The following is an 11,725-nucleotide window of genomic DNA, read 5'->3' on the forward strand; positions in this document are numbered from 1 at the left end:
TTTGAAACAGAGCGATAAATGGGCCAAACGTGCCCCCCATGAGGCTCCAAATGTCATAGTTTACACTGGGGTCAAAGTGAAGCAATGGGGTGGCATGATGGCATGCTGATAAAACCAAACAGGCTTTTGTGTCAGTGAAAGACCTTCAAAGGTCCTCGTAAAAAAAAAAAAAAAATGCCCACTTTGAGAAAGCTCTATAATTTTAAGCATGGTTTTCCAATGCAGCTCCTACAGATCGAAAAGTGTTGATGGACTCATCTGTTTTCCTAACTCAAAGAAAAATAAAAAATGAAAGGATTGATAGTGACTGCAACAGCTGAAAGCCGTATAAATCTGTGTGTCTCTGGAGGAAAATCGGACACCCTCAATTCTGTAAGTGTGCCATGCCAAAAAAACTCTAAACTAAAGAGTGGCCAGCTGTCTTCTGGCCTGCTATTAAATTGCTCCTTGGATGGTGGCGATATCATTTTTTTCTCCATAGGAGTATCACACCAGGTCCCCAAACAGAGCGACCAGCTGTACAGCAAATGTGTACTGATCCATCTGGGCCCTAGCAGGCTGCAGCCTCCATCTTAAGACACGTGGGGCCGTTCACAGGCTTGGCTGGGGCTGGTCTGTAACACACCCTCCTGCACCTATGGCCACATCCTTTCCTTTCATTTACCTCCATTATCTTAGGAAATGTTGAGTAGCTGAGCACCAGAGATGCCCTTTATGTCTTGACCAGGACCGTCATCATCTGAGAGCAATATCCATGCATCAAAATGTGCTGGCAGTCGTACAGAAGAGGAAGCGGCACATGACCACTTCGGCCTGATGGGAGGAGGCGAGGATGGAGGCTCGCTGCACTCGGTTTGGGGAGACTATTGTATTACAAAGGCGGCTAATATGGACTCGTCTGGGCGAGACAGGCTCAGGTTTTGTTGTTCCATACACTTAGCACTATGGTTATGTCACGGCACATCACTATATATAGAGTTATCAGTGTGAACTGACACCATGGAGCGGGGCATGGATGAAAACAACACCCCTATGAATCCAGCGTCTGCTCCATTACCTACGCTAATAACGCTGACAGCTGAGCGGAGATGACCCCAGCCCCCTGTTTCCCCTCTCCTGTGCAGATGGCCATTAAAAGGAGAAAGTGTCCCTTTTTTTTCTGTGGAGGAGGTATTTAGAGCTTTTCCAAATTAACATTTTTTGTCTGTGTTTTTGGCCCAAATTGGCTTTCGGGTGATTGCAGCCTGGATTGAACCATATCCCGCATTCTTCATAAACTATGTAAAACCACAAGAACCACATTTGTAACACAGCTAACATGATTCATAGGTTCCTCTTTGTGCGACGTCAGTTAAACACATTTTCTTTACTTTATTCTGCTCACTTTCCTCTTTGTTTGTTCGACAACTTCACGATACTTTAGTTTTCTCCATATTTTAGAGATCACAAAACAAATGCATCTAACAGAAACCCTTTTGAGAAGTCAGATGAAACCCGTGATCATTTTGAATACAAAGCAATGGCATATCAGAGAAGTAAGACATCAGACAATAACCCAATCACCTATCCTCCTGTTATCTTAAGCTGTCTGAATTCCACTATTATGGGGGAACAGTGTGTTGGTGCGTCTGAAAGACATAAAATAACCAGTAGGGGGGTTTGTTTTCTACCCTCCCAGTGTGCTCCGTGCCTGCCTTTGCGAGAGAAAGGACTAATGCTGGCATGGTACTGTATTAGGCACCCCCAGTAGACTGGTGGGTGAGCAGATCGCAAAGATGAATACAAAATACACACCTACACACTCTCAGCTCGTCTCTCTCTTTTGCAAATACACCGCAGCATCAAAATCACAAATCACATGCTTCTGATTGTTTATGCACAAACAGTGGGTCCCTGATAGAATTGCCTACCGGTCCTGATAGAATTGCCCACCGTGTTTAAATTCACCTGCGCCTAGAAGCGTGTCCCAAACAGAGAGGCGGTTTGGTTCCAGATCAATGAGTCTCTCTCCCACTGAAGACAACAGATAATGCAGTGTAATGAAAGAGCCGCCAAACGAGCTGAATAAATGAATGAATAAAGGAACGTGAGACCGGAATTCAGACGCCTACTTACTGCAGGCAAGAAAACCTGTTTTCCAATTGTCTGTTCTCTATAAATTATTCTGCCTGCATACAAATGACAACTGAAAGTGAAGACATTTTGAAGACGTGGAGGTTAGTCTTACACCTGCACTGTTATTTTTGGGAATCTTGTGAAATGAAATGCGAAATTTGGATGAATTTTGTCCAACGCAATGTCATAAAGGCAGATATCCATTTTTTCAGTTGATTTGACGTCATTAAATGCAGAGAAAATGATAATATGCTTCCAGATATTGTATTCAGATCTCAGTCATCTGAACAGAGTACTTATGTAAAAAGCCACAGTAAACAAACAGACAAAAAAATGGTAGCAGTGTGGAGATTTTTTTTTTGTTTTAAGTCGTTGGATTATACTTGTAATATTTGTATTTTAAACATTTGCTTGATCCTTAAATAATTCAATAATCAATGAGCTTCCACTACTTCAAACTACCTTCATTACAGAGTGGTTTGAAGTGGAGAGATTCTGCTTCACAAACATGCACACGTACTATATTATACCATTCACATGCATGGAGAAGATTTATGAATACACAACACTGGGGATGCAGTTGATGGTCAAAATAATAAAATAATTCCACCTATTTGGTGTTGTGATCCAGATACTTGTGAGCCTGAGTGAGACAGGGTCAAATATTTCATTACATATATCACATCAATCCTTCGTATGTGATGCATCTTTTAAAAAAGTAGTAGGAAACGTGTGAAACTGACTTAAAATGCGAAATTGGATGATTCAGTGATTTGTAAACTGCACTGAACACAGTCACACAAAAGCATTCCATCTATCATTTAACTCGCAAACGTATAAGCCGTGTTGATTACATGTATGCAACAGATACTCTGGAAAATGTGGAAAACATATTTATATATATATATGTGTATATTGTATAAAATATTACACATGCATCTTATGACTTTGATGCAGCAGTGAAAAAGAAAACATTACATATAAAACAGAAAGAACGATGTCCTACCCAGCATATGGTTGGCCACATGGACTTGGATGTCCCATTCACTGTAAAACACCATCTGACATTTGATGCACTGGTATGTCTTCTTCTGTAAACAAGAGGAAATTCATTATAGTCGTGTTTGAATAAAAAATAATGCTTCAAAGTAGATGAAATTAGGTTAATCACAGCGTATTTAACAATACCTCTTCCGTTTGTGAGGGGCTGGCTCGGGGCATGGGGGACACCTGGGGCGTCTTGAGCTGCCCGCTGTTGCTGTCCCCAGCCTGCTCCCGATGCACCGTCTGGACATGGTTTTGCAACTCTGCTTCGGACTCAAACTTCACATTGCAGCTGGAACATCGTGTCTTGGCTGCGGATGAAGAGGACGTGGAAGAAGATGAAGAAGATGAAGAGACGGCTTTGCCTTTAGCGTCTCCGGGGCTGAGACGCTCCCCTTGGATCCATGCGACTGTGGTTGTCGCTGGAGTGGTGGCTCCCCCGTGCTGCTGTTGCCTTCCTCCATTCACTGTTGGGCTGGAGCTCTTGGAGCCAGCAGCCGTCACGCAGGATGCGCACAGTCCGTAAGGCAGTCCGTTGATGTCCAGCTTCACCAGGTCTTGTCTGGACCGGAAATCTTTCAGGCAAGAGGCACACTTAAAAGGTTTTTGGACATGCTGCTGCTGCTGGTGTTGAGAGATGACATGGCTGCGGCCCACGGGGTGGTTGCCAGACATAGTGCCTGTCTTCTGCATGTGGAAAGTACCATGGATCTTGAGCTCCAAAGTGGAGGTGACTGTCTGCATGCACACCACACAGCGGAAACCTGTCAGGGAGTTCCTCAGGTCAGGGTGCATCTGGCAATGCTCCAGGAAGTCCTCCTCACTCTGCAGTGGCATCTTACAAATGCGGCAGCTGCCTGTGTCCAGACTCTTGCTATGGGTGACCTTGTGCTCAGTCAGGGTGAGCAAGGAAGGGAAGCGCTCCCCGCAGATGGGACACATGTAGTGTTTGACAGGCCCAAGGTGGGTCTGCATATGTTCCCTCAGCCCAGCCTCAGAGAAGAAGGTGCGGGAGCAGACATTGCACTTGTGGTTGCCCTTGATCATTTCGGCTTTCCTTTTCATCATGGCACTCTCGCCAGGCCGTATGTTGTGATCTCTCAACTGGTGGTTAGTGAGGAGTGACTCCATGGTGTAAGATGCACCACAAATGTCACACCCATACATGGGATCTGCAGTGTCCACCTCTTCCTCACTTCCATCGTGGCTGTTCTGGGATTCCACCACAGATCCTACTGTCACGCCTGGACCGTGGCTGTTAGTTAAGAGACCTTGTAGCTCAGCATCTTCTTTAGGCTGGCCATCCCCACCACTTACAGTGGAGCCATTAGCGCCACAGTTCTGGGTCTTTCCCTCAAACACGCAGTGTTTCTCCCTCAAATGTTTCTCCAAGAGGACAATGGCATGGAAGGCCTTACTGCAGAAGCGACAGTTATACTTCTTGCTGTGTGTGGTAATGTGGCACTGCAGCTCCACCTCTGTGCCAAAGGACTCGCCGCAAAAAATACAGCGATGTGCACGGCCCTGGTTTTCCAGATGGCTGTGTTTGACATGCAGCTGTAGGTCAGTCTCATGTCTGAAGTCCCAGTTGCAAGAGGTGCAGCGATACACCTTCTTCTCGTTGCTGTGCTTTACAGCCAGGTGGAGCTGGGTCGATACCTTTGAGTCAAACACCTCCTGGCACAAAGTGCAACGAAAGAACACAAAAGTATGCATGTCGAGTAGGTGCTTCTGCAGATCATCCACTGAAGTGAACTGCTTGTCGCAACTCTCACAGATGTAATAAGTGGAGGTAATAGTGAAATGAATTGTCACATGCTTCAGCAGGGATTCTTGGTTGGGGAACTCTTTGTTGCACTGTGGACAGGTGAGTTGAGGCTGCAGACCATCCAGATGCGTTTTGAGGTGTGTCTGAAAAAGGTCTAAGCTTGTATACTTGGCTCCACACTGGTTACATATGAACTCATTAGTAGTGCGTGAGGCTGAGCTGCCTTGTTTCAGGATGGTAGTTTGTTCCACAGATATTGGCGAAGAGGGGCTGAGAGTACGCAGAGATTTCTTTCCATTGTTGATATAGTTTAGTGCCAGTGGAATGTTCTTGTGGTTCTCCTTGATGTGCTTGTTGAGCTTCAGAACACTGTTGAATATGGGGGAATTGGTGCAATATGAACAGGAGTAGACCTCTACTATAGGCTCCTTGGGAGTTACAGCCAGGGGGGAGTCAAAGCGCAAGCTTCCCCCGTCACAGTGAGTCTGACGAACATGCTCCTCCAAGGTAGCCTCTGTCAAGAACCCCATGAAGCACTGGGGGCAGAAGAAGGCATTGCTCTCCTTGGCAACAGGACTGGGGAAACCATGGGAGCAGCGAATGTGTTCCTGGAGGGCGTTTAGGTCACTCAACACCTCAGGGCAGAAGTTACACTGAAGAAGGGCATCAGGCAAGCTGGCTAACAGGGCAGCGTGATCTTCAGCATTGTGGACCTGTTTAAGATGCTCGTTTAGATTTAGTAAAGAGGGCAGGACCTCTAAACAAAACTGGCAAGTATGAGCCTGTTCTGGCTTATCCAGGTGCATGGTTCGTAGGTGAATCTGAAGCACAGCCAAACTGGAGAATACTTGCTTGTTGCAGTAAATGCAACTATAGGAGACCTTAGGCTGTTTAGAGGAACGTCCTCCCATGTCGGACGTGTTCTGAGCAGCCCTCTTTCTCCTCCCCCTCGTCTTGGGCACAGGTGGCGCCGTCTCTACCATTGTGGAGCTGTCGACAGAGAGGTTGGAGTCAGGAGTGGTGCTGGAGACAGAGGTGTAGCCCACAGTCAGCAACGAAGGGCTGTTACTATGGTTACTTGATTCAGGGAGTTGGTGGATGTCCATATGAGCATAGAGGTCCTCAACAGACAGAAAGTGTTCGGAGCAGATAGCACAGGTGTGGCCCTTCCTATCTCTGCTGTGGGCCTGGTCAATGTGGGTTAGCAGGGTGCCCTCATCACTGAAGGGCTCATGGCAGTAGATGCACTGAAGTGTGGCACCCAGGCCTCCATCCTCTGACGGTGAGCACTCGGGGTGGCACTCTGCGATGTGCCTCTGGAGCTCTTCTGGAACGTCAAAGCCTTCCTCACAACGGCTGCACTTGCGGGTTTCCTTCAGCTTCCATTCATCAGCTCTGGAGAGGCCTGAACTGCTGCCATCTTTGCCCCTTTCGTGTACTTGCATGTGACCGTGGAGCGAGCTGGAGGAAAGGAAGCCTCGGCGGCACACAGGGCACTTATGGGGTTTGTTGGAGGCGTGAGTTTTCATGTGGATTTTGAGGTGATCACTGCGGGAGAAGGCAGAATCACACTCTCCACAGTGGTACTTCTTATCACCGGTGTGTAGCTTCACGTGTCGATCTCGGCTGCGCTTGTGTTTAAACAGGCGGCTGCAAAAAGTACAGCTAAAAGGCAGTTTATCGCCGTGGCTCTGTTCGTGACGCTTGAGGAAGCTTAAGCGACTGAAGGACTTGTCACAGAACTGGCATGGATATGGCAGGCCGGGGCCCCCTTCCTCCTCACCGAAGTCATAGTCCTCGCAGTGTCCTGGAGAAGTCTGATCCTTACTGGAGGGAGATGATGCTGGCCAAGAACAAGATGGGTCATCCTCAAGATCGGCACCGTCTGGAGAAGAAGACAGAAAGGGGGGGAATAGAGAAATGTAGGTATCAAGGGCAAGAGGAAGAGAAGGAGAGAGTGAGTTAGAGAGGTGCTTTTTAAGGCTGTATTAGGAACTCATTTGTCTCACTCTTTTAAAAAAGGTGGGCTGCCGCGGTGTTATTTGTCACAGTAATTACAAGGTTGTGGTGTATGAATTTAGAGTTCTTTGCAATGTAGACCAGTTTTTCTTCAGCGGAAACAATACCTCTCCTTAGGTGTTATCTGAAAAGTTACATTTAAATATGCAATTTAAAGTATAATTAGAGAAGAGAATAAGTGGAAATACTTTTACTACAATTAACCTTGTATGTGGCCATGTAATGGCTTAGCCCACTGTGCCTCAAAACACAATCTCTCTGACATTTAAAGCCAACACAAGACAATGGGTGTACTTTAGGATGTAAGCCCGGCGTGAGGTAAATTAGAACACTTCTATTATTCCTGAACAATTACTAGAATATTTAAAAAAACAAAAAAAAAAAAAACAAGAGCCCTTGAAATGACCTTAAGACAAGAGAAAAACAGGCAAAGCAGATTTCAAGAAAGAAAGAGGAAAGATTAAATGCGCAATTTAGAGCACAGCTATGCGTAGCCTTTGGGAACCAACCGCTGCAAAACGGGCCATTTTCATGAAACATGGGCCCTTCACAACATCAATCAATTGATATGAGATTATAGAATATGCATTATTACCATATTTGTCTGTGTGGTCTTAAGCTGTGAGGCAACTGATCCTCCTGGATGGATGGACGTGCCATGTGCTGATATAAAGGTTGGGGGGGGGGGGGGGGGGGCTAGGAGGGGACAGGAAAAGGGATAGGGAAAGACAACCAAGTGGCTAGCTATCTGACTCAAGGACAAGCAGGTGCAGAGAATGACCAGGGAACGCCAGCTGATAATACAGCTCCCATTCTTTTTACAAGTACTTTAATGTGTCCCTGTTCAAACCGCTTCTTTGCCGACATTCCTATCCACTGGTTCACTGTACGGTGATATGAATGGAAAACACAGAACACCACTTTCCACAGGTTCAAAAGGTTACAGACCACTTCTTCCCGCTGCCGAATTCTAAGTGCTGTGAACTTCCTTACCTAAATAAAACAACGTAATCCCAGCCCCTTCAGAAAAAACTGTGTCAAAAGGCCATAACTTGGGATGGGAAAAACAAGAGGAAACTGCAAAGATTTATGAGAGGGACGAAGGAAAAGCACGAGCTCTTTCCAGGATCCAACCTCTGTACTCTCCTTCAGCTGACAAATCTAAGTCTCTCTCTCGCTCCCCCCTTTCTGTTGTTTTTGCTGGGAGATCTGCCCTTTGTCAGGATATCATGCCCTCTCGGAGCACTTACCCCCATCAGGGCCTATCTTCAGGAAACAGATGGGGTCGGAGGCCATTCCCTTGCCCCTCCAAACTGCTGAAAGCGGCACATTGAGAGCCCACCTCCACACCGTGGCCCTCCCGGAAACCTCCCACCCCTGGCAAGGCGCCCACTCTGCACACACACATCTCACTCAAGGAGCAAACCTTGCCTGATTTACTTGCTTTATCGCTCGTACATGTCTCAATGTTTTCTCTCTCTCCCTCTCTCTCTCCCTCTCTCACTCCCTCTCTCTCCCTGGTTTGAGGGAGGATGGGTGACTCAGTGCGATGCCCTCCTCCACAGAGGGGGCGGATCTGCCCTATCTCATACTGCCTCTCAGGCTGTAGGAGAAGAAGACAGTGCAAGAAGAATGACCCCAGCCAATGCCTTACAGTCAAACATATTGGCTTCGAGACAATAGTATAAAACAAACAAATAAATGGGCCTGCATGCAAGGCTAAATGAAATTCTACTGTCTTAAATGAGGATGTCTTTGCCTTGAGACATTACTAAGCTGTCAGGACAACCTCATTCCAGTTTTGCTGTTTTGTTTATTTCATGTATATTTTTCATTCACTGTCTTGCTCTAATAAAACACATAGATAAAGTCGTATCTGTGGGGGACATGTGGGAGTCGCAAACATCGTCTTAAATTAGCAGAACTAGTTCAGATGGATAAATAGCTAAGTTAATATTAGGATTGTTGCATATTGCAGATGTTGCTGTATAATAAATATAATAGAAAAATAAAAAAGTGCAATGATGTAACTGCCTTTGAGTTGCACCTTTTGTACCACATGGGGTAAAAAAAACCACACATTTCCTGCTTCTGTAAAATACAAAAGTTAATTTTTTTTGTCTCACTGTGACGGCCTCCAAAATTCCCGACTAAAAAAAATAACATGTTTGAGGTGAACAGCTAACATTTTAGATACAGCTCTATAAATAATAAGGTGCTACCGTATGTTGCTGACCCTCCCGTCTCCCTACACACAAACCCAAACGCTGCAACACACACAGGAGAGCGCACACCGCACGCTGGCATGTGCACACATAGCATGTACACATAGAAAACACAGATACAAGAGCAATGGCCGAAACAAGTGTGTGAACAACTGTAGATGAAAGAGCAATCTTCCTCGGGAGACCTCAAGAGGAAAGAAAGAGAGAGACTTGTTTTTTTCCTTCTTCACCCAGACAAGAAATGCCCAGGCCTCAGCAGCAGCCTGAGTAAATAAAAGAACGGGCCTTACTTCCCTGTCTCTCGGGCCGGGGGCCTGTGCACGCCAGCACTCTCTGTGCTGCTGCCAAAGGGGATGCTGGGGCCTGAAAAACTACACCCTGCAGCTGAAGGGCTGTCTTTGTTGGTCTGCCAAGGCCTTCCTGAGCATCCTCCAGCCAACAGCCTGTCACGTCCTGGGAGGAAGACCTCCATCTTAAGGCCTGTCCCTCTTGGGGAGTTCTGTCCCTACCCCCCCTCCCTCTTTCTTTTTTAAATGTCTCCTATATGGAACAACAACAAAAAAAAGAAAGAAATTGGAGTGCCCCTATAGAGGATGGCATAAAATGTGGCAGCCATATTTACTAGAAAGATAAAAAAAAAAAAAACATCTCTAACCTACAGTACATAAAAAACATTTTAAAAATAAAAAAAATACAATTTAGCCTTTCGAGTTCAAGGACTCCAAATATGCAAGCTTAATAAACATATATGTACTTTTATACATTATTTTTATCTTGTACTGCAAAGGTTACCACTAAAAATTCCCCATGCACACGCAGCTCTCAGTTTCCTTTAAGGCAGTCTGAACTACTCTTTGTGCACCACTTCCTCTATGTTCATTTATAGCACCCTTTCCCAGAGTAAATACTCCTGTTCAAATAAGATCCTTAATGCTGGGAACAGGTACCGTAGGTTTGCCATTTCTGCACACAGCGGCAGGCAGAGCTTTCAAACTCCCCGGAGAAAGTTTTTTTTTATTTATGCAATAAATGCATTTGAAAGTTAGCAAGATATAAATATATATTTTTCAAAAAAAACAGAGAAAGTAATTAATTTTCAGTGATGACACCGTTTCCCTTTAGGCTACAATACATATGGCGGCACATGTTTTTCCCTATTTTTTTTTAAAAGCCAAGTGGTATTTTAAAAATAATTATCGCAATTAATTTCTTTGCGGTCAGATGCCGTGGCAGGATTTGAGAGCGAGATCAGAAAGAGAGGGCGAGATTACCAATATCTATATCAAATGTATTAATGGCCGCTGTGCTCAGCACTGATATGATAAATAAATGTTTGAGTTATTCATATTCAAATCCCATAAAATCCCCGACCAGCAGAGAGCAGGCTGCAAAGGTGGACAACAAAAGTATATTGTTTATTTAAGTTTGATTAGCAGATTAAATATATATTTTTTTTGATACATGCTTGTTATGCATTTATGTATTTATGCCGGAAATCAAAGACAGAAAAAAAGGCTAATATTAATTTTCATTTTAAATGCAGAAGGGCTAAAACGTGGATGCTTGAGACTCGGCCTCTACCGCTGAGGAATTTTGTACAGGTGGTCGGTTACGCTCAAAACTGGAGGCACATTTTGCATTTTGAGATGTTATGAAATATTTTTTACCGACACAAAATGCCTGCACCATAGTAGACTTTGTGCAAAGCTATTAGAAACCTACATTTAATAAAAAAAATGAAATAAAAGTTTAACCTTCTATTTATATACAGTATATACATTTTTTTAAACAGTTGTTAGCAGGTTATTTCTAAATCTCACTTTAAAACAGTGGTCCTATTTTTTACAAGGTAATACAGCCTCCTGAAATGTGTCAGGGACCATGGTTTGGGAATACCTCACTGCTGGTGCCCGGACCTTCGTGTCTGATGCGCTGGAAGCCGCTCATGATGGCTTATCACTGCCTGACAGCAACAGAGTACATCCCTTCTATTTAGGAAGCCAAACTCTTATCCAGGTCCAGGACCTTATCTTATCAGGAAAAAAAAAAAGTGTTTTTTGCTATCACTCATCTGCCACTTCTATAGCGAGCAAGACTTTGTTCAAAAGCCATTCTAGTGAAGCAAAGCATGGCCGCGCTTCCAGCCGCCAAAACCTTATCTTCCTGTGTGCTGTACCAGAGATCTGTGCGTAGTGGTTGTCATAAGAGATGTGTTTGTGCGAGTGTATTTGTGGCACATTGGGAATTGGGGATTCATTGAATAAACAAAAAGCTGACAACTTGTCTGATGTAACACCGTGACCCCACTTCATATTCAGAGAGGGGATCTTTTTACAGTTACTGGGAAAAGTAGTGAGGCTTTCCCATGAGACAATGCATGTGTCATCTCAACACTTTTCCCCGTTCTGATGCCCAAACAGCGGCGTGTGTCTGAACAACACGTTATCATGTACGGCCCTGTTTGTGACACAATCGCTTAAGATCTAATAGAGGAGGTGGTGAAAGGCGTTTTCTTTTCTTTTTTTTTTACATTAGCTAATACTCTATTCTCCGT

At 44.8% G+C, this 11,725-nt stretch overlaps 1 protein-coding gene across 2 annotated transcripts in view; it reads right to left on the reverse strand.

Annotated features, from left to right (window-relative positions):
* LOC311489345 (zinc finger protein 521-like) overlaps positions 1–11,725 on the reverse strand; it is a 78,518-nt gene that overhangs the window by 40,640 nt on the left and 26,153 nt on the right. The window contains exons 4-6 of one of the 2 annotated variants that reach the window (XM_084546395.1): positions 3,304–6,812; positions 3,122–3,206; positions 2,692–2,758 (exon numbers count right to left, since the gene is read on the reverse strand). In XM_084546395.1, the coding sequence (XP_084402521.1) occupies positions 2,703–2,758; positions 3,122–3,206; positions 3,304–6,812 (3,650 nt within the window). In that variant the 3' untranslated portion in view covers positions 2,692–2,702. Of the gene's footprint in view, positions 1–2,691; positions 2,759–3,121; positions 3,207–3,303; positions 6,813–11,725 lie in introns of those variants that run through there. The other variant, XM_084546394.1, reaches the window with a different exon arrangement.

The sequence above is a fragment of the Chelon labrosus genome (assembly GCF_963514085.1).
Source record: "Chelon labrosus genome assembly, chromosome: 6".
NCBI lineage: Eukaryota > Metazoa > Chordata > Actinopteri > Mugiliformes > Mugilidae > Chelon > Chelon labrosus.